Source organism: Canis aureus, chromosome 1, assembly GCF_053574225.1.
Source record: "Canis aureus isolate CA01 chromosome 1, VMU_Caureus_v.1.0, whole genome shotgun sequence".
Taxonomy (NCBI): domain Eukaryota; kingdom Metazoa; phylum Chordata; class Mammalia; order Carnivora; family Canidae; genus Canis; species Canis aureus.
The window spans coordinates 103,960,427-103,982,499 of record NC_135611.1 but is presented as its reverse complement, the minus strand read 5'-3'; the positions used below and the strand labels follow the sequence as shown (position 1 = coordinate 103,982,499).

Here is a 22,073-nt window from a genome sequence, read left to right as displayed (position 1 = left end):
CTGTAAGAATTCTATTATTTATGTAATATTATGCTATTTTAAAAACAATTTTATTGAGATATAACTTACATATCATGAAATTCCCCTAATATAGGTATGCAATTTGATGATATTTAGTGAATTTGTAGAATGATGTAGCCCTTGCCACAATAAATTTTAGAACATTCATCACTAAAAAGTTCCCTTGTGCCTGAGTGCAGTGATAACTGCTCTCCCCACTCCAGCCATAGGTGGCTATTGATTTGCTTTTTCTGGAAATTTCACATAAACGGAGCAGTACCATAGGCAGTCTTCTGTATCTGGCTTTTTTTTCACTTAACAAAATGTTTTTGCAGTGCATCCATTCACCACATGTATCTACCACTAGTTTCTTCCTTTTTTTTTTTTTTTTTTTTAGTTTCTTCCTTTTTTTATTGCTGAATAGAATTCATTGTATGGAGATACCACATCATAATATCATGTTATTATATTATTATTATTAATAATTTGCTAATCCATGTCATTTATCCAACATTTAAAATAGACCAGATTTGTTCGTTGATGGTTCATTTGTGAACCTGTGAACTATATATTTCCATACCTTTAAAAGATATATGTATCTAAGTGAATGCCATGTGCATAAATATTTTTTAAATATGACAGTGAATAATTATCATCTTTTGCTAATGCCACTTTTTGCTTGCTTTGGCATAAAGAATAAGCCAATGAACCTTTGTGTCCTATGGAAAAATGTATAAATGTCACCTGGTAATTGCTCTTAGAGGTAATGCTAATTAATGTTGACTCACAAGTAAGCAGTATTTTAAATAGAAAAAAATGATTAATGTACATTGATTAACATTTGTTAATTGTTGCTTTCATGCCATCCATCCAACATTTAAAATTTGCCAGAAATTCCAGCAAACCCTTTATGTTTAGCCCATCACTGGATTCACACAGGCCTTTTCATGGGGGATTTTGATCCCCATTAGATATGGGAAGGAATGAAGAGTCCAAATCACAGGGGTTTTGTGAGTTGTCTCAGATCATACTGGCCATAAATAGCAGCCATGGGGAGTTGGAACCCAGTTACTCTGGAATTCAAAGCACATGTTTCTTTGTTGATTTATTGAGATATATTAACATATAACATTGTATGAGTTTAAGGTGTGCCACATATTGACTTGATACATTTATATGTTGCAACATGATTACCACAATAGTGTTAGCTAACACCTCTAACCCACCACATAATTATCTCTTTTTTGCAGTCAGAACAATTAAGATCCAGTCTCTAAGCAACTCTGAAGTTTATCGTATGGCAATTATGAACTATAATCGCGATGCTGTGCATTACATCTCCAGGCCTTAATTATCTACTGGTTGCAAGTCTATACCCTTTGACCAACATCTCCCCAGTTCTCCCACTCGCTGGAAACCACTATTCTACTCTGTTTTTATGAATTTGGTCAAAGCACATGCTTTTTTTTTTTTTTAAGATTTTATTTATTCATGAGAGACACAGAGAGAAAGAGAGAGAGGCAGAGACACAGGCAGAGGGGGAAGCAGGGTCCATGCAGGGAGCCCGATGCGGGACTCGATCCCGGGACTCCAGGATCAGGCCCTGGGCCTAAGGCAGGTGCTAAACCGCTGAGCCACTCAAGGATCCCAAAGCACATGTTTTTAGACACAATGTTATTGGCCTCCTGTCAGTTGTATGAGCTGGGGATATACTTGTAACTAGAGTATGGGCTGAACTGGGAGGCAAACAAGGTCAGCATATGGTGATAAGTGACCTTGTGGGGAGAACTCATGAGACACGTATCCTTTCCAGGTTGGATAAATCTGCACGTGAGTAAAAGGGGGAAAAATCAGCTCTCAGATTGCAGGAGTGAGACTTATTCTTTCTATCCCGTTGTTCCCCTGTGGTTTCTTCCCTTACCACTCACCTGCAGCCTCCTCCTTGGGAAATTTGGAATGTCTGGTTCTAAGAGACAGAAACACATTAAAGCATGGGATCTAAAGACTGGGGAGGAGGGCAGGGCTTTGGAGACTAGAGGCATGGGAATCATAGATGTGCAATCAGGGTCTCTGAGGAAGGGAGAGGCACGAGATACATCAAGTATATCTACCTTTTGGTGGCTTCTTCATGTGATGATGAACCTACAAAACAAAACAAAAAGGGAGGAATTTATATTTAAAAAATTTTTTTTTAAATTTAAATTCAATTTCCTGACATAAAGTATAATACCCAGTGCTCATCTCATCATGTGCCCTCAGGGAGAAATTTATCTAATAAGAAGAATCTTTCATTTCATCCCCCTTCCCCAGCGTTTAAAAACTGTGCTTTCCTAGGGTGCCTGGGTGGCTCAGTTGGTTAAGCTTCTGACAGTTGATCTCAGCTCAGGTCTTGATCTCAGGGTGGTGAGTTCAAGCCCTGCATTGAGCTCCACCTTGGGCTCCATGCTGAGGTCCATGCTGGACATGGAGCCAACTTATTAAACAAACCAGTCCTTCCCCAAACTCACCATGCTGGGTGCATATGTTGATGAAGAAGATGGAGAGGAAGAGGAGCAAAATGGAAAGGCAGGTGAACGTAGCAGCAAAGATGAATCTGGTGGCTAGTGGGAGAGGAACAGGTAGTAGAATCAGTTTGGTTCCTGAGACACCCTGATCAAGCTTAGCAGACAGGTGCCAAGAACCAGATAACCTGGTTTCCAAAACTTTGCAGCTGCCACTTCTGAGCTGTAACTTCCAATTACTGCGGGAATTTCCTTCACCTCCCTGACCTTTTGTTTCCCTGTTCAAAGTGAGGACAAAAACAGTAGCTGCTGGACTGGATGGAGCTGGGGTTAACTGGGTGGGTCCTGGCAGAGAGGGCCTCACACAAGGGAAATCCCCAATAAGTGTTTTAGCCATAGTAATAATTCCTATTATTTATCGTGAGCTGCCCTGTGCTAGGCGCTTCACACATGTTCTTCTCATCCTGACAGAGGCCCATGAGATAGCTTACTGTTCCATTTCATTCCACCATGAATGAAGTATCCAGAAGTTAAGGGGATGGCCTGGAGTTACACAGCTGGGATGGGCTTTGTGTCCTGGTAAGTGTAACATTTTAGGACCTCCAGCCACAGGTCAGGCTAGCTTTGCACTGGCCTCTGGGTATGGAAACACCAGAGAACTGAGCTCATAGTCTGGGAGATGCACATTTACCTGAATAACTGATGCTGCAGAGGAAGCAGTAAGTCCCATCTCAGATGAATGAAAATTCAAACTCTCTCCCAGTTCAAGAGTCATTTGAATGGCATGTATACTCAGATATTATTCAGCCATAAAAAAGTAGAAAACATTGCCATCTGCGACAACACAGATGAACACGGAGGGCATTATGTTAAGTGAGACGAGCCAGACAAAGACAAATACTACATGATTAGATTTCACTTATACATGGAATGTGAAACAAAACAAAATTAAAAACTGAACTTATAGAAGCAGAGAGTAGAGTGGTGGTGGCCAGGGGCCAAGGACAGGGGAGGTCGGGAGAAGCTGGTAAAAGGCTACTGGCTTCTAGTGAACCGATGAATTCTGGAGACCTGATGGATGGCATAGTGACAATAGTTGACAACACTGAAATTTGCTATGAGTAGATCTTAAGCATTCTCACACAAAAACCAAAGGCAAATATGCAAAGGGAGGATGTATTCATTAACTTGGTCCTTCTACGGTGTACACGTGCATCAAACCACCACATTGTATGCTTTTGTCAACTCTACCTCCAGAAGGTGGGGTACAAAGGACAGGGGCGGGATGAGAATCCCTAACTTGAAGAGCTGGGTAATGATGGAAGGCACTGGCTTCAAAGCACAGAGCCTGGATCTGACTCATGATGTAGGATAATGAGATTGCGGTGATAACGATTATTCTCTCTCCCGATATCCCACCCACACCTGTCTCCCTCTGTAACAGACGATGCCAGTGCTCCACACTGCTTGCCCAGATCCCTTTGCCATTTTAATGCGCTCTGGATCATGGTTTATTTCACCTTCCAATGCGGACACTTGCTTCTCTTTGTGGGGGACTGCCAGGAAGGACCCAAAATGCCTCGGGATCTATGTATTCCAGGGACATCTCTTTACCATGACTGCCATTTGTGGAAGCATGAATGCCCTAGTTCTGTTGGTCACCAGTTGCCAGGGTGTGTGACCTTCTATGTCTCCTCCACTTTCCCAGCACCATGCAAAAGATGCGGTGGAGGGATGATTGCTCAGTCCTTTACTTCTCAGCCCTCTTTCCCCTGTACCCCCTACAATGTTACATTCACATTAATACTTATTTGAGTCTTCTGGTGGCACTGAATCCAGGAGACCCTCAAAAGCAGCAAACTCTCTGCACATCTCCAGGGACATAAGGAAACAGGATGGAAGCAGCTGTTCCCAGACTAGTAGGACCCTCAATGGGAAGCAGAGAAACATCAGCCTCTGGCTTCTTCCACAGTGACTCACTCACTAGAAATGAGAAGTAGACTATTACAAGACTTTTCCGCTTTCATACGGCCCCACAACCTGCTGATCTGAGTTCACCCTGAGATGTCCACATTTCCTGGCCAAATTTCATATCACTCTTTACAAACTGCCAGAGTAAATTACAAAGTCTCAGGTGTTGATGTAAAGGAATCAGGCTGAGCAGTGGGACACAGCTTGACACGGGGTGTAAATGAAGTCACCGTCACCAGAGAGGAGGCCTGGCCTTGTGTGCATGGAGACATCCGGATATGTGCCTGGGACATCATATCTGGGCTGAAAGACTTTATTCCGTTCAGAATTGCTGCAGTATAAATTTGAACTCAGAAAGTACATCTTCAGAAATTATATACACACCCACTAGGATGTCTATAATAAAATAAAAGGGAAATAAGTGTTGGCAAGGACGTGGAGATATTGGAACCCGCATGTATTACTGGTGGGAATGTAAAATGTTGGGGCCACATTGGAAAAACAATTTGGCAGTTTCTCAAAAAGTTAAACATAGAGTTACCATATGTCTCAGCAATTCTACTTCTAGGTAGATATCCAAGAAAACTGGAAGCAGGGACTCAAACAGGTACTTGCACACTGATGCTCAGAGCACTATTACTTGCCCTACCTGAAAGGTATGAACACCCTAGATGTTGTCATGGGTATGGGAATGGGGAGAAACTGCTTACAGGGTAGGAGATTTCATTTGGGGGTGATAAAAGTGTTCTGGAATTACATAGTGGTGACAGTTGCATAAACTTGTTATATACTAAATGCCACTGAATTGTACACTTATTTAAAAGGGTAAATTTATGGAAATGTGAATTATGAGTCAATAAAAAAGAAAGAAAATAAATAATGCAAGAGCTAAAAACATGAATGCACTTCTTCCTCTTCCCTGTCTCACACAGCACTAGACTTCCTGCCTTATTTCAGATACTTCCATGCTCCTTGACTCTGTCAGATTTCAGGTCTCTCCAAGAAAACATTCCTGGTGTGAATTATGTTCATAAAGTTGAAGTAGAAATCATTTCCCAAGTCTGCTAATACTGAATAAAAACATTTTCAAAGGCTATTACTTATTTTGCAAGGACATTTTGGGAGATACCTTTGAAAAAAACTGGTTATGACAGCCTTGAACAATTTTGGCTCTTTGGAGTGGATTACAGGGAGGTTATGAGTTGCAGAAATTAAGGATGAGTAAGCAACTAGATGCCAACTTATGTTATATATTTGGCCATTAAAATCTGGATGAGCTCCCATTTTCATCCAAAGATGCCAAAAGCTCTAAATTTTACAAGCATCTCCCAGGATAGAATCTTAGTCAATTCCTCATTGAAAAGCAACACCAGAGAAAATAACTTAATATTCACCAGTTTTTTAGAACTTTAAAGTTTTAGCACATTCTTGGTCAGACACATTCCCAAAGCACCTGGGCTCCATGGGTCCTCCATGGGGTCTGCCCAAACCAGACAACACAATCTCATCCCCATTCTTCACAAAACTCCACCATCGTTTTTCATTATGTAAAATGATAAATGACGCATCTGTAGCTGTTTTACTCATCAGCTTTTCCTGAACCCAGGAGGAGCTTAGCGGTCATCTGCCAGAAAGGCAGTCATTCTCCCAATCACATTGAAAAAACAGGCATCAAGATTCCTTCTGTGCCTTTTAATCACAGGGGACTGCCTGCTGCATGAGGTAAATATAATTTGGAAAAACATCACTCAAATTATCTTACATTTTTTTGCTGCAGGAGCTCCACGTCCATCATCGTTATCTAGGAAACAGGATGCAAGAAAAAATAATCACAATGATTGATTGAGTGGAGAACCTTGGGCACTTAGGTCCTCATGTTCTTCTTATGGACTTTAGCCCCTCTTTGGGAACTGGAGAATGTCTTTTCTACTCTTGGGATGTTCACTGGGTCCCCAAATCAGGGCCAGAATATTAGATAGCTTTTTAAAAAAGATTTTATTTGTTTGTTTATTTATTTATTTGAGGGGGGGAGAGGCAGAGGGAGAGAATTTCAAGCAGACTCCGTGCTGAGCAGAGAGCCTGACACCAGGCTTGATCTCACGACCTCAAGATCATTTTTTTTAAGATTTATTTATTTATTTATGATAGACATATATATATAGAGAGAGAGAGAGGCAGAGACACAGGAGGAGGGAGAAGCAGGCTCCATGCCAGAGAGCCCAACGTGGGACTCGATCCTGGGACCCCAGGATCGCGCCCTGGGCCAAAGGCAGGCGCCAAACCACTGAGCCACCCAGAGATCCCACGACCTCGAGATCATGACCTGATCAAGAGGTCAAATGCTCACCTGACTGAGCCAGCCAGGTGCCCCCACATGACTCTTTTAATACCTCTGGGGTTTGACATTTTTTTTTTAATTAAATTTAATTTTTTAAAATTTATTTATGATAGTCACAGAGAGAGAGAGAGAGAGAGAATGAGAGAGAGAGAGAGAGAGAGGCAGAGACACAGGCAGAGGGAGAAGCAGGCTCCATGCACTGGGAGCCCGACGTAGGATTCGATCCCGGGTCTTCAGGATCACGCCCTGGGCCAAAGGCAGGCACTAAACCGCTGTGCCACCCAGGGATCCCCTTGACATTATTTTTAATAATAAAAATATTTATAAATGACCCAGCTAATTTCCCCCCTTCCATTCCTATTCCTTGTCAATCTTCCTGTTCCACCATTTTGCAAGTATTTTCTCCCATTTGGTAGGTTGTCTTCTTATCTTACTGTTTCTTTTGCTGTGCAGAAGTTTTTAGCTTGATGCAATCCCACTTATTTATTTTTGCATTTTCTTCTTGTGCTTTACGTGTCATCTCAAAAAAAAAAAAGTCATTGCCAAGATCATGCAAAGGAGGTTTTCACCTCTTTTCTTCCAGGAGTCTTATGGCTTGGGGTCCTACATTTAAGTCTTTAATGTATTTTGAGTTAATTTTTGTGAATGGTGTGAGAAAGGGATCCAATTTCATTCTTCTGCATGTGGTTATCCAAATTTTCCAAAATCACTTATTGAAGAGATTGTTCTCTCCCATTGAATATTTTTGGCTTTCCTGCCAAACAGTTGATCATGTGTGTGAGGGTTTAATTCTGGGCTCTTGATTCTGTTCCGTTGATTATGTGTTTATTTTTATGCCAGTACCATGCTATTTGGATTACTATAGCTTTGTAGTATAGTTTGAAATCAGAATTTGTGACACCCCCAGCTTTGTTCTTCTTTCTCAGTATTGCTTTGGCTATTCAGGATCTATCAGTTTTTTGGTTGAGTCTTTAGGATTTTCCATATATAAGATTATCTGTAAATAAAGACAGTAGTACTATGTTGAATAGGAGTGGTGAGAGTGGATCTCCTTGCCTTGTTTCTGATCTCAGAGGAAAGCATTTGACTTTTCACCTTTCTTTCTTTCTTTCTTTTTTTTTTTGAAAGAGAGAGAATGAGATATATATATATATATATATATATATATATATATATATATATAGAGAGAGAGAGAGAGAGAGAGAGAGAGAGAATGAGCGGGGGAAGGGCAGAGAGAGAGAGAGAGAGAGAGAGAGGGAGTAGACGACTCTCTGCTGAGCAGGGAGCCCCTTGAGAGGCTTGATCCCAGGACTCTGGAATCATGACCTGAGCTGAAGGCAGACACTTAACTAAGCCACCCAGGTGCCCCTGACCTTTCATCTTTGAGTATGGTGCTAGCTGTGGGCTTGTTGTGTACGTCCTCTGTTATGTTGATGAATTCCTTCCATAGCTTATTTGTGGAGAGTTTTTAATCTTGAAAGGGCATTGTATTTTGTCAAATGCTTTTTCTGCATCTATTGAGATGATCATATGATTTTTGTCTTTCTTTCATTAGTGTGGTTTATCATATTTATTGATTGTGTATGTTGAGCCATCTTTGCACCCCAGGGATAAATCCCACTTATCCATAGCATATGATCTTCTTAATGTGCTGTTGGATTTGGTTGCTAACATTTTGTTGAGAATTTTTGCATCTGTGTTTACAAGGATATTGCTTTGTAGATTTCTCTTAGTGTCGCTATCTGGCTTTGGTATCAGGGTAATGCTGGCCTATGAGACGAGTGTAGGAGTGTTCCCTAGTCTTCAATTTTTTTAAAGTAAGCTTCATGCCCATCGTGGGGCTTGAACCTGTGACCCTAAGATCAAAAGTCACATGATCTACCAACTGAGCCAGCCAGGCACCCTCAGGTCTTCAATTTTTTGTGAGGGTTTGAGAAGGATTGGCATTATTCTTTAAATATCTGGTGAAAATCTCCAGTGAAGCCATTTGGTCCTGGGCTTTTCTTCAATAGGAGATTTTTTATTATTGAGGCAATCTCCTTATCTGTTATTGATCTGTTCAGATTTTCTATTTCTTCATGATTCAGTCTTGGTTTATAGACTTCCACACAGATTTTCTTGTCATTGGTGATTGCCCAAGTCTCCAGGTGCTTCCAGACCACAGCCAACAGGGCCTAGAACTAATTTACAGTCTCCTGCAGGTTCCACAGCTGGCACTGAGATCTGTCTGCCTATTACTCAATGCACAGGCGAGTGAGACTCCTCTCAGGTCTCTTGCTGTAGGGTGCCAGATCCCACAACTGTTACAAAGGCACTTTTGTTTGTAGGTGTATGTCAAATTTCTGTTGTTGAAGTGGGGAAGGCAAAAATGAGGGATGTCTTATGGATTTTTCTTATTTTCTCAAATTGTAGTGGTTCTGGAATCCCTGTTTTCAGCAGAGCAAGAGCAATACATTTGTGTCTATTGTATGGAATCAGACATCAGAGTCTCATACTGTGACCTGGAGTCATCTCGGGGTCTATATTGAGTAAGAGGGAAGGTTTTAGGAGGGATTCTGAAGAGGACAAAGCAACAGGGGTGAAGAGAAGTACCAAGGCATCCACATTTCCAATGCACCTGGTGTCATTCTTACCCATCTCTATATTAACCACATCTTTTATTTTCTGTATTCAACACTTTGATGTCTTGGGACCTTGCTGACCCTAGAGATATCCCCTCTCAAGGTATCCACTTCCTAGAGAAAGGAGACAACTTTCCCTCAAGCACCCTTCTTTTTTTTTTAAGTTTTTTTTTTTCCCCAAAGATTTTATTTATTTATTCATGAGAGACACACAGAGAGAGGCAGAGACAAGCAGAGGGAGAAGTGAGCTTCCCAACCAACCCCCCACCCATGCAAGGAGCCAGATTCAAGCACCCTTCTTAAGTGCAAAACAACCAATCCAGAGCTCATACTTCCAACCACCTCCTCTATGGCTCTCACACTCTGGGCCAGCGTTCCCCTGCCCTAATCACTCCAGGGCCAGATACCAGACAGTCAGGGACAGCATCTATACCCCATAGTCAATCCTAAGCCTGTTCCTTCTTACAGAAACCACAGTAAAGGCTTTTGCCTAGTCTTATCCCTCCCTCTGCTTCCTCACTGACCCTGATACTTCTCTATATGGCCCTGTATGGCATGGCATACCCCTCTTCTTGGGAAGTCTAACAAACTATGTTTTTTTCAATGACAGTCATCTCTTCATCTTTGACCATACTGTACCTCAAATTTTCTATTGGCATCTATATTCTAAAACACTCTCCCACATCCACCTCATTGATACATACTCATAATCTTTGATGAGAGCCTGTCCCTACACTCACTTCCCATTTCTCCCATACTTTACACCCAAGCGGTCACACCTGTCTTTTTGTTTCCTGGATTCTTCTTTCACCAACCAGGCTCCATCACAAGAAAAGGACTATATGCCTCAAGAATAAACCTGAAGCTGCCTTTCTCACCTTTGACCTGCAGCCACAGGTGTTCACTCTCCTCTGACCACTCCTGGGAGACCATTGTCTTGTAGGCACAAAAGTACATCCCAGCATCCTTCGGCTCCAGGTGAGTGAGGAGGAATTCAGCCTCATGTCCTGTGGATCTCTGCTCCTGCCTGTACCCAGAGTCCTGCAGCTTCCCCAGCATGAATGTCACATTCTGGAAGTGAGACTGGCACCTGAGGCTCACGTTGCCTCTGTGTTCAACCATGTTGCTGGGCAAGGCACTGAGCGTGGGTTTGGGAAGCATTTCTGGCAAAGAATTCAGAGTTAGTCTGACTCTTCATCATGACATCCACCAATGCCCTCCTAGAATTCAGAGGATTAAAGAGAAAATATAGGATGCAGGAACAGATAGAGTTTATGCGAGAAAACTCACCATTCTTTTTCTCGTCTTCAAAGCCCAGGGAAAGCCCTGGAAGAGAAACCCTTATGAGACATAAATTACATACTCGTGTTTGAGTATATATCAGGCAGAGAGTGCATGACTAATTTGTTAAAGATCCATCTTATTTCTTTTTTCTTTTAAAGATTTTATTTATTTATTCATGAAAGACACACACCGAGAGAGGCAGAGACACAGAGAGAAGCAGGCTCCATGCAGGGAGTCTGATGCAGGACTTGATCCTGGGACCACAGGATCACACCCCAGGTGGAAGGCAGGCACTTAGCAGCTGAGCCACCTAGGTGTTCCATCCATCTTATTTCTTGAAGGCACTTCTTTGGGTTGATTTTTTTAACCTGTTACTTATGTCCCATTGTTTCTCATTTTGTATATTCATTTATATACAAAATTCCAGCAACCTTTTCTGATCTATCATGTTGCTTTCACGATCAGTCTTTCACCATCTAAATATCATCACATATTTACTTGTATTTTCCTCTCCTGCTTTCTATGACTGAACTCTTCACCTTTGTCACTTAGATAACGCAATGGTTATTTATTTTACTGTGGAGTGTGAGCAGAGGGTTTCCTCTCTGATTCAAATGGGGAGAAACCACTCTCTCTGCCCAGGTTCTTCTTTTCATGAAGAATTTGAGACATTCATGGTCCTAAATGCCCTTTCCATGTGGCTTTGATCTATATAAATGTTAGACCCTACTTCTCCTGTGTTCTGTTCTATGCATTTCATTCTGGAATAGAAAGGTCATTTCATGAATGGAAATATGGGAAACTAGTCTTGGGGTATGTCAAGAGGTGATGTTAGAATTTCTCTAGATGCGAGAGTGTCTCAGGATATCTGGCCTTTCTTTAAACTCAGGAGTCAACTCACAACATGGACCCTCAAACTTCACCAAGAAGGAAGGAGATGGTGGCCTGATGATGCACTGAGTCTGAGTTTGCAGTAATAATGGTGGGAATTTGTAGTAGGAAATCATCCTCTGGGTGGTCAGGGGGTCGTAGGTCTCATGGTCCCTTTTTATTTTAATTTTTAAAAGATTTTATTTATTTGTTCATGAGAGACACAGAGAAGCAGAGACATAGGCAGAGGGAGAAGCAGGCTCCTGATGCATCAGGGAGCCTGATGCAGGACTTGATTCCAGGACCCTGGGATCACCACCTAGGTGTCCCTCATGGTCCTTTTTTAGTTCTTTCCTCACAAACCTGCTTTTAGACTCATGTTGCCTCAGCTCTGGTATTAGCCAATATTCTGCACAGTGATTCCCTTAAAAAAAAAAAAAAAGCACACAGGTGCCTTGAGTTCATTTTGCATTGTGAAACCCTACTGGAGAATAGGTTGTGAAAGTGAGGGAGGAGTTCTCTTTCTTTGATAAATAAAACTGTATATATTTAAGTTACACAACAGGATATATAGAGAATATGATATATAGAGAAAATGATTACCACAATTAAGCCAGTTAACACACTCATCAGCTCATAGTTACCTCTGTGTGTGTGTGTGTGTGTGTGTGTGTGTGTGTGTGATGAGAACATGGAATTATTAACTACAATCTCCATGCCGTCCATTGGATTCCTTAGAACTCATTCCTCTTTCCCAAAAAGGGACCACATTGGATATAGACAAGGAGGGCTAGCTGCACAGAGGAAACTTTAAGGGGAAGGCAGGATAACTTGAAAAAAGCACTTCTCAGGAAAGAAGTACAATAAAAACCCACCAATTGGGGCACCTGGGTGGCTCAGTCAGTTAAGTGTCTGCCTTTGGCTCGGGTCATGATCTCAGGGTTCTGAGACTGAGCCCCGCATTGGGTTCCCTGCTCAGCAGGGAGCTTGCTTCTCCCTCTCACTCTGCCTGTTGCTCCCCCTGCTTGTGCTCTCTCACCCGCTCTCTCTCTCAAATAAATAAACTCTTTTTAAAAAACCCCCACCAATTATCAAGAATCTGTCACTTGGTTAACTCTTTACAGACACTGGCCACTTACATGTTTATATTATTTAGTAGATCCTTGGCAGACAGCTGTCATCTGCCCTACAGCTACCATGTTTGCCTGCTCTGCCAGATATCCTACATTTAACATTCAGAACAGTCTCACATGCATCAAACAGAGAGCAGGACAATGTCCAGCCTCATTAGGTGCTAGCACCTTCCACAGAGATAGGAAGGAGTGGGGACACTCGAAACCACAGCTCCCTAAAAACGAATGTGATACTGTGATTTATGATAAGAAATATACATTTGATCTTTGTCCTGGTTCCTGGCACACAGCTCCTAAAACCCTTGGAATTTTCTTAACCACGTTTTAAAAGTCTATTTATTTATTTATTTTAGTAGTTTCTACATCCAACATGGGGCTTGAACTCATGTCCCTGAGATGAAGAGTCCCATGCTCTTCTAAGTGACCCAACCGGGCACCCCCCTCTTGGAATTTTTCTAGGCATTGAATGCAATAAAAGTTTCATTATGTTAATGAAGTGACATTTGGACCACACTTAAGGATGAAGGCTGGTTGCCAGGGGAACCAACCATATGGTGACAAGGTTGGAACTTTCATTTCCATCTCCTTGACTTTTGGAGAGGGGAGAAAGGCTGAAGATGGAATCAATTGCCAATGGCCAATGGTATAATCAATGGTACCTATGTAATGAAGCTTCTATAAAAGCTCAAAAGGATGGGTTCACAGAGCTTCCAGTTTGGTGAACATATGGAGGCACAGGGAGAGTGGTGTGCCTGGAGAGGACATGGAAGCTCCCTGCCCTTTCCCCATACCTAGCCCTCCACATCTTTTCCATCTGGTTGTTCCTGAGTTATATCCTTTTAGAATATACTGATGATCTAGTAAGTTAAATATTTCTGTGAGTTCTGTGAGCCTCTCTAGCAAATTAATCAAACCCAAAGATGGGGTAATGGGAACTCCTAATATATAGCCAGTTGATCAGGTGACAATACGGACTTGTCATTGGCATCTAAAATGGAGTGGGGGTAGTCTTGTGCGACTGAGCCCTTACCTATAGGATCTGATGGTAACTCCAGGTAAATAGTGTCAGAATTAGTTAAGTTACAGAACACCCAACTGATGTTCAAGAATTGCTTGGTGGTGTCAGGGCCCCACGCTCACACATTGGAATTGGGTGCCAGAATTGGACCTCCAGATTACTGTTAAATTACAATTTAACAAGGGGCGCCTGGGTGGCTCAGTGGTTGAGTGCCTTTTGCTCAGGTTGTGATCCTGGGGTCCTGGGATAAAGTCCTGCATCAGGCTCTCCACAGAAAGTCTGGTGCTCCCTCTGCCTGTGTCTCTGCCTCTCTCTCTCTGTCTCTCATGAATAAATAAATAAAATCTTTTAAAAATATTATAATTTAACAGATCTTTTGAGCTCATCATCTGGAGAACTTAAAAATTTTACATAAAATGTTAAGATTATATTGTATTATACAAAATATTATCCTATTCTGTTGTAGAAAGAAACATTGCAGTGATACATCATGGATGGACCTTAAAAATATCATTCCAAGAAAAAGAAGCCAGATATGAAAGGTCACATGTTGCATGATTCCATTTTCATGATATACCCAGAATAACTAAATGTAGAGACAGAAAGTAGATTGGTGGCTGCCAGGATCTGTGGGAAAGGGGATGGTGAGTGACTGGTTCATAGGTACAGCATTTCCTTTATGGGTGATGAAAACGTTTTATGGTGGTTATACAACACCGTGAATGTTTAAAATGCTAATAGATTGTATACTTTATAGTGTTTGCTCTTATGTGAATTGGACCTCAATACAATTTTAAACTCTTATGTGAGTTAGGTATGTTTACCTTCTGTACTAAAGATATATAAAGATTCGAATATTAAAAGTCTACCCAAAATAAGATTAAGTGGAAATGACTAGTTGTATTAGTTTAGGGAAGCAACCTCCGTTAAGTGCAATGGTGGTTCTGGCTTCCAGAGCATCCTGACCCAGGGATTTAGTGCTGTTAGGGTCTTTTTTCTTAGCTGCCATGTGTCATTCCCTCTGAATGTTGTCAGGACAGGACCAGGAGCCTGGAAGCAGAGCTGTAGGCAGCTAAAGATGGGCATCTCTGGGAGGTTACACTTATAGAGGACCAAAATTTATCTGTATCCCAATACTGGTAGAGAAATTTCTTGATAGAGCTGGACTGGCTTGCTTTGCAACATAGATCCATCCCTGGAATGATGATTATGGCCAGAGGGGAGGGCGATCATATGGGTTGATTTGTGTCCCCAGAAAGATATGTTCAAGTCCTAACCCCAAATACCTGTGAATGTGTGAACTTATTTGGAAATAGTATTATTTCAGAGTAGGCTGGTCCCATAATTCGGTATGGCTGGCATCCCCATTAGAAGTGGAGAGACATCGGGGATCCCTGGGTGGCTCAGTGGTTTAGTGCCTGCCTTAGGCCCAGGGCGTGATACTGGAGTCCTGGGATCGAGTACCACATCGGGCTCCCTGCATGGAGCCTGCTTCTCTCTTTGCCTTTGTCTCTGCCTCTCTCTCTCTCTGTGTCTCTCATGAATAAATAAATGAAATCTTAAAAAAAATAATTTAGAAGTGGAGAGACGTGGGGACAGACACAGAGGGAAGATGGCCACGTGAAGGCATGAGGGATTGCAGCAAAGTGTTTGCAAACAAGGAACCCAGCCCTGCCAGCTGTCCCCAGAAGCGAGGGGAGCTTGGAATGAATTCTCCCTTGGAGCCTCAGAGCATTCAAGAGGAATTTACTCAGCTAGCACCTTGATCTTGGATCTCTGGCCTCCAGAACTGTGGGAGAGTAGATTTATGTTGTGTTAAGCCACTTGGTTTGTGGCACTTTGTCACACCAGCCCTGGAAATGAATACGGGCAGAGTGAGGTCAGTCTCTCGACTGCCCAGCTTATTCTGCTCTGTAGCTGGAGAGCTGGAGGTTTGGTGCATAGTGACTGACAGCCACCCCTAAAGCTCAAATGTGTGTGTGGGAGGAGCATTACCCCGAAAGAAGGGCTGTATTGCAGAAGGAAGAAGGAACTACGGCAAATGACAAGTCCTGATAGCCTTTACACAACCCCTCACCCCCAACTCACGAAAGAAGAACCAGAGTCTTGGTCAGTGGAGCTGCTGGTTCGTAGTCTAGGGCTCCTATGAGATCAAGCCAAGGTCATAATCCCAGGTCTTCATTTACAGGCTGAGGTCCCTTTGATTGCATCATGTTCAAGATAAGAACAGTTAAAAACCAATCTGAGGGGATCCCTGGGTGGCTCAGCGGTTTAGCGCCTGCCTTCGGCCCAATGCGTGATCCTGGAGTCCCAGGATCGAGTCCCACATCAGGCTCCCTGCATGGAGCCTGCTTCTCCCTCTGCCTGTGTCTCTGCCCCTTTCTCTCTCTCTCTCTCTCCCTATCTCTCATGAATAAATAAAATCTTTAAAAAAAAAAAAGAAAAAACCAATCTGAGGATAAGGCTGGTCAGAAAATTTTCTTTTCATTCATTGTCCCCAGACATAGCCCTTTTCTGTAGTCTTGGTCTGTACCCAAACCTACAGCTCCACACCCTATGTGCCCTGCCCTCCTATATGCCAACAAACATTCATGGCAAGACTGATATTTGGACAAATAAAGTTTGGAGAACTCATGGGAGCTCTGCATTTCTCAGCTGAGTAAACGAGGGTGTCACCCCACGTCTCTGAACCTCACTTCCCCATCTCCTGTGTGCGAGCACCAGAACAGAGGCATGTCATACCACAGCCCACAAAACTCTGACAGGTAGCATGTGTCCAGTACACAGAAGACATCATTTCACATCAACCCCCGCTTCACCGTGAATTTTCTCACCCACCCAAACCCATCTGTCCCAGTCCTGGAGACTCACCAAGGCAAAGCAGGGACAGGAATTCTGTGAGCATAGTGTCCCTTCCACCCAGAACAAAATCCCGTCTTCAGTTTTATAGTTCAAAGGAAGAAGGGGGACTGGGCCATCGAGGCTCCCTCCTGCCCACCTTGTCTCCAAGATGTGTGGGTAAAGGTTTTACCCTGACACTTGGTTCTCCACTGCCTGGTGTACAGTTTCCTTTTCACAATCAAGTCAGGAAACCATCAGTGACAACATCTCCCTCATAAATCCGGTGTGTATGGCTCCAGCTCCACCCACCCTGAGACCTGTCCTATCTCATTTGAAGTCTTGACCAAGACATTTTCTTAAAAAAAAAGATAATAACTGTTTTGGAAAAAGTCTTAGAGTTGCAAAAGAATAGTACAGAGTTGCCACATACCCATCAAGCATCTTTCCCTGATGGTAACAGTACATTATCAAAAGCAGAAAATTCACATCAGTGCAATATGATGGCTGGGTGAGTGCAGGGTAGCATCTAAAATATAGGAGTCTCGGGCAGCCCAGGTGGCTCAGCGGCTTAGCGCTGCCTTCAGCCCAGGGCGTGATCCTGGAGACCTGGGATGGAGTCCCACGTCGGGCTCCCCGCATAGAAGCAGGCTTCTCCCTCCGCCTGTGTCTCTGCCTCTCTCTCTCCCCTCTCTGTGTTTCTCATGAATAAATAAATAAAATCTTAAAAAAAAATGGAGTCTCTAGTACAAGCTGAGGACCCACTGCTCCTGAGAGCAGGGTGCTCAACAAGAAAAAAGAAACGGATGTCTGTCTTTGAGGCTGAGTAAGCTTCTTTTTTAGTAAACCTTGACAAATGGGTCACACAACATCAGATTTTTTTTGCTGTGCTTTCTTTTACAGAAGAGAAAGTAATCAAGGAATCTTTTTTTTTTTTTAAGGAATCTTGATTGTAATCTCTCTTAGAAGAGAAAGTAATCAAGTAATCAAGAAAGTTTCTATTCAAATTTTTTCCCAAACAGGAAGAGTATAATCCCATTTTCCAGGAATGAAGGAGGAAATATTGATGAATTAAGGGAGCAAATTCCTCTCTAGAAGTACAACAATCTTTCCTTCCCAGCTACTCATTGCTCTATGACTGAAAACACTAGGGTTGTGATGAGTTCAAGGCATGAGGGGATCCAAATACTAAAATAATGGTACTGGGAATCTGTCTTTCTCCAAGTCGAAGTGCCACTTTCCATTGTGTAGACCTCACTCTCAGGCTGATTCTTTTCATGTGCTGGGAAGATATCCACCAGCATCTCTAGGCAGAAATAACGTGCTTGCACTAACACTTGCAACAAACTCATAAGGCGGACTCAACATTGCTTGATCTTGGTTTACATGTTCATTCCTAAGTTGATTGATGTAGCCAAGGTGATGGATTGCACTAATTGGCCTTTCTGAGACATGAGCACACCTGTAGCTAGAAAGCTAGGTCAGTCTCATTTAACCAGAGAGTAAGTGATAGTTGGCCAATGTCCCAGTCAAGATAGTCATACTAGGATGTACTAGATATGAATAGTTGGACATGCAAAAAGTAAATACTGTTCACTATGTGTCTTCATCCACCCATGTCAGGCAAGATTTTGTCTCCATCTAAGAACTAATCTATGATTCTTCTATCTCTTTTTTTTTTTTTTTTTTTTTTTTAATTTTTATTTATGACAGTCACAGAGAGAGAGAGAGAGAGAGAGAGAGGCAGAGACACAGGCAGAGGGAGAAGCAGGCTCCATGCACCGGGAGCCCGATGTGGGATTCGATCCTGGGTCTCCAGGATCGTGCCCTGGGCCAAAGGCAGGCGCCAAACCGCTGCGCCACCCAGGGATCCCGATTCTTCTATCTCTTAACCACAAGTCTTTAACCATGAGATTGCTGAAATCATGTGCAGATGCCATAATGTTATAATAACTATACATCAGTTTTCTAGAACTACTTTTTAAAGATTTTATTTATTTATTCATGAGAGACACAGAGAGAGAGAGAGAGGCAGAGACACAAGCAGAGGGAGAAGCATGTTCCATGCAGGGAGCCTGACGTGGGACTCAATCCCGGATCTCCAGGATTAGGCCCTGGGCTGAAGGCAACGCTAAGCCGCTGAGCCACCTGGGCTGCCCAGTTTTCTAGAACTATTAAATCCCCTGTCTGGAGGTATGAGAGGTGGGAGGAAACATGGTTATCTGCTGATACACAATGTTACAAGGGTTTAAAAATCGTATACTGCAGCTCATAACAGATGCCAGCACTTCAGATACACAATACCCTAGCAGAGGTAACACACAGCTGAGCAAGAACCTGAAAGTAGATTCTCATACATTCTCTGAGAAGGCAAGATAGATCAAGTCCCTCAGGTGGGATTAAAATAATTGGAGATATTAAGACTGGAAGGGAAGACAGAGTAAGTGGGGAAAAGCTTCAACTCTGGACCTCTACATGTCTATTAAAGACATTTTGCATAGGGGGCAGGGGAAACCATAATTGCTACAGAAACACTGCTTAATAGGAAGTGGAGGAGACCGCAGCCAACTAGATGGAATATGCCTCTTCTAAAAATGGATCCGGACACGTTTCTGTAACAGCGATTTTGCAAGGTTAGTGTGTACACAAATCTCAGGACCTCCAGGTATGATTATCTTGTGTTAGGTATAGTTATTGTTGGAGAAAAAAATAAAAAACTAAAATAATTTAAAAAAAGACATTTTGTTTGAAGCTCATATAGGCTCATCACCTTGTGATTCAACCTCAACCTTTTCCTGCAATTATTTTTTAAGCACAACTTTTCAGAAGTTTCCAACAGAACACCAATGGGAAGTGAGTCCTGATTTTTATTGAAGTTTGAAATCACTAAGATTCAACCCTAGCTAGTAATAGGAATGTGTGTGAATGCACATTGTGCACACATGCTCTCCATATCTCTCAGATCCACTTATTTCTTTTTTTAAAATAAATTTATTTTTTATTGTGTTCAACTTGCCAACATATAGAATAACATCCAGTGCTCATCCCATCAAGTGCCCCCCTCAGTGCCCGTCACCCCACCCCCCGTCTACCTCTCTTTCTACCCACCCCTTGTTCGTTTCCCAGAGTTAGGAGTCTCTCATGTTCTGTCTCCCTTTCTGATATTTCCCACTCATTTTCTCTCCTTTCCCCTTTATTCCCTTTCACTATTTTTTATATTCCCCAAATGAATGAGACCATATAATGTTTGTCCTTCTCCGATCCACTTATTTCTATCCAGTTTTTTCTGCATTAAGATGGGGTAACGTGGCTCCAGTTCACATATCCTTCATTTTCCCCCTGAGAACAACGTGCTAGCCCTCACATATTCTTTTCATGGAAATGGAAGATGCATAGGGGCTGAATCAAAATATGCCATGCCCCCTGAAGACCTGGGCTGGAGTTAAAATATTACCACTCGCACCTTATCCTGTTGACCAAAGCAAATAACATGGCTGAATCTATAGTCAAAGAGCTATTAATGATCTATTGCATTACAACTTCTTGGCCACAGTATTCATATACATCCCATGAACTAAATATGCTCATTCCCATCCCAGGATCTGCCCCCTCAAATTTCCATCCAATAATGGCCCCAGGCTTTAAATCTAGATCTAATGATCATTATCAAGTCTATAGGTGGCTCCTTTTTACCCAAGACTCATGAACTAAAAAACAAAGTAGCTGCCCCATACATCTATGATGACAAAAGAGAAGTGTGATAACCACAATACTCTCACTTGAAAAAGTTTCTTCTCTGTGTGTGTAGGAGATGTACAGCAGTTACTGGTTTACAGCAACTTCAAAATCACTCTGGGAAAATGCTGCTAGAAGCCACAATTCTGGAAGTGTGATAACCACAATACTCTCACTTGAAAAAGTTTCTTCTCTGTGTGTGCAGGAGATGTACAGCAGTTACTGGTTTACAGCAACTTCAAAATCACTCTGGGAAAATGCTGCTAGAAGCCACAATTCTGGGAGTGGAAATGTTCCTTCATAAAGTTTCAGTTCTGTTCTCTATGAGGGGCTTCCCAGCCCACTGTCCTGTGAGGTCTTTTTTTTTTTTAAGATTTTATTATTTTTTTTTAAAGATTTTATTTATTTATTCATGAGAGGCAGAGAGAGAGAGAGAGAGAGGCAGAGACACAGGCAGAGGGAAAAGCAGGCTCCATGCAGGGAGCCCGATGTGGGACTCGATCCCGGGATTCCAGGATCATGCCCCAGGCCAAAGGCAGGCACCAAATCGCTGAGCCACCCAGGGATCCCCTGTCCTGTGAGGTCTTGCTTCCTCCCTGTGAGATGTCTTTCATCAGCTTTCCTGTCCACATCTGAAGAGGACCTTGAAGAATATGACCCTGTTGGTTGGATGGCCCAGTTTCTCAGCTTGCTTTCTGTACATAGAAAGTTTAACCTTCAAGTCTTTGTATAATTTCTTTCTTTAAAAAAAAGATTTTATTTACTTATTTGACAGGGAGGCAGGGAGAGTGCAAGCTGCAGGGAGGAGCAGAGAGAGAGAGGGAGAAGCAGACTCCCCATTGAGCAGGGAGCCCAATGTGGGGCTCAGTCCCAGGACCCCAGGATCATGACCTGAACTAAAGGCAAACCCTTAACCTACTGAGCCACCCAGGCTCCCCTTTATAATTTCTTTAAGCTCATGCTGGCAGCAATTTTGCCAGCGTAGCTCTCAAAACCATTGTGGCTTTTGGGACATCTGGGTGGCTCAGTTGGTTAAGCCTTGGAATCTTGATTTCGGCTCAAGTCACGACCTCAGGGTTTCTGGAGCAGAATTCAGTGATCTCTTACATACAACACCTAGTGCTCATCACAAGTGCCCTCCTTAATCTCTATCACCCATCCAGCCCATCCTCCACCCCCTTCCCTCCATCAACCCTGTTTGTTCTCTATCATTAAGTCTCTTATGATTTGCTTCCCACTCTCCTTTTTTTCTTTTCCCCATTCCCATATGTTCATCTGCCTTGTTTCTTAAGTTCCTCATATGAGTGAGATCAAACGATATTTTCCTTTCTCTGACTGACTTATTTCGCTTAGCATAATACACTCTAGTTCCATCCATTGCAGATGGCAAGATTTCATATATATATCTCCAGGTGCCCTATTTTTAACTTCTTGAGGAACCTCCAAACTTGTCTTTGGAGTGGCCATACCAGTTTAAATTCCCACCGACAGGGGATCCCTCGGTGGCTCAGCGGTTTGGCGCCTGCCTTTGGCCCAGGGCGCGATCCTGGAGTCTCGGGATGGAGTCCCACCCCACACCAGGGCTCCTGGCATGGAGCCTGTTTCTCCTTCCTCCTGTGTCTCTGCCTCTCTCTCTCTCTCTCTCTCTCTCTCTCTGTCTATCATAAATAAATAAATAAATAAATAAATAAATAAATAATCTTAAAAAAAAATTCCCACCAACAGTGCATGAGTGTTCCCCTTTCTCCACATTCTTGCCAACAT

At 42.6% G+C, this 22,073-nt stretch overlaps 2 protein-coding genes across 2 annotated transcripts in view; one reads left to right on the top strand and one right to left on the bottom strand.

The window, feature by feature from the left end:
* LOC144324372 (T-cell-interacting, activating receptor on myeloid cells protein 1-like) overlaps positions 1 to 22,073 on the top strand; it is a 38,445-nt gene that overhangs the window by 6,480 nt on the left and 9,892 nt on the right. The gene's annotated exons all lie outside the window — the stretch shown is intronic.
* On the bottom strand, positions 372 to 16,841 carry LOC144324367 (V-set and transmembrane domain-containing protein 1-like). The gene is given in 9 exon segments (XM_077915811.1): positions 372 to 1,792; positions 1,795 to 1,824; positions 1,929 to 1,966; positions 2,112 to 2,142; positions 2,508 to 2,600; positions 6,235 to 6,273; positions 10,310 to 10,594; positions 10,722 to 10,757; positions 16,608 to 16,841. Coding segments are annotated over 9 exon segments (690 nt in total). The 5' UTR covers positions 16,642 to 16,841; the 3' UTR covers positions 372 to 1,688.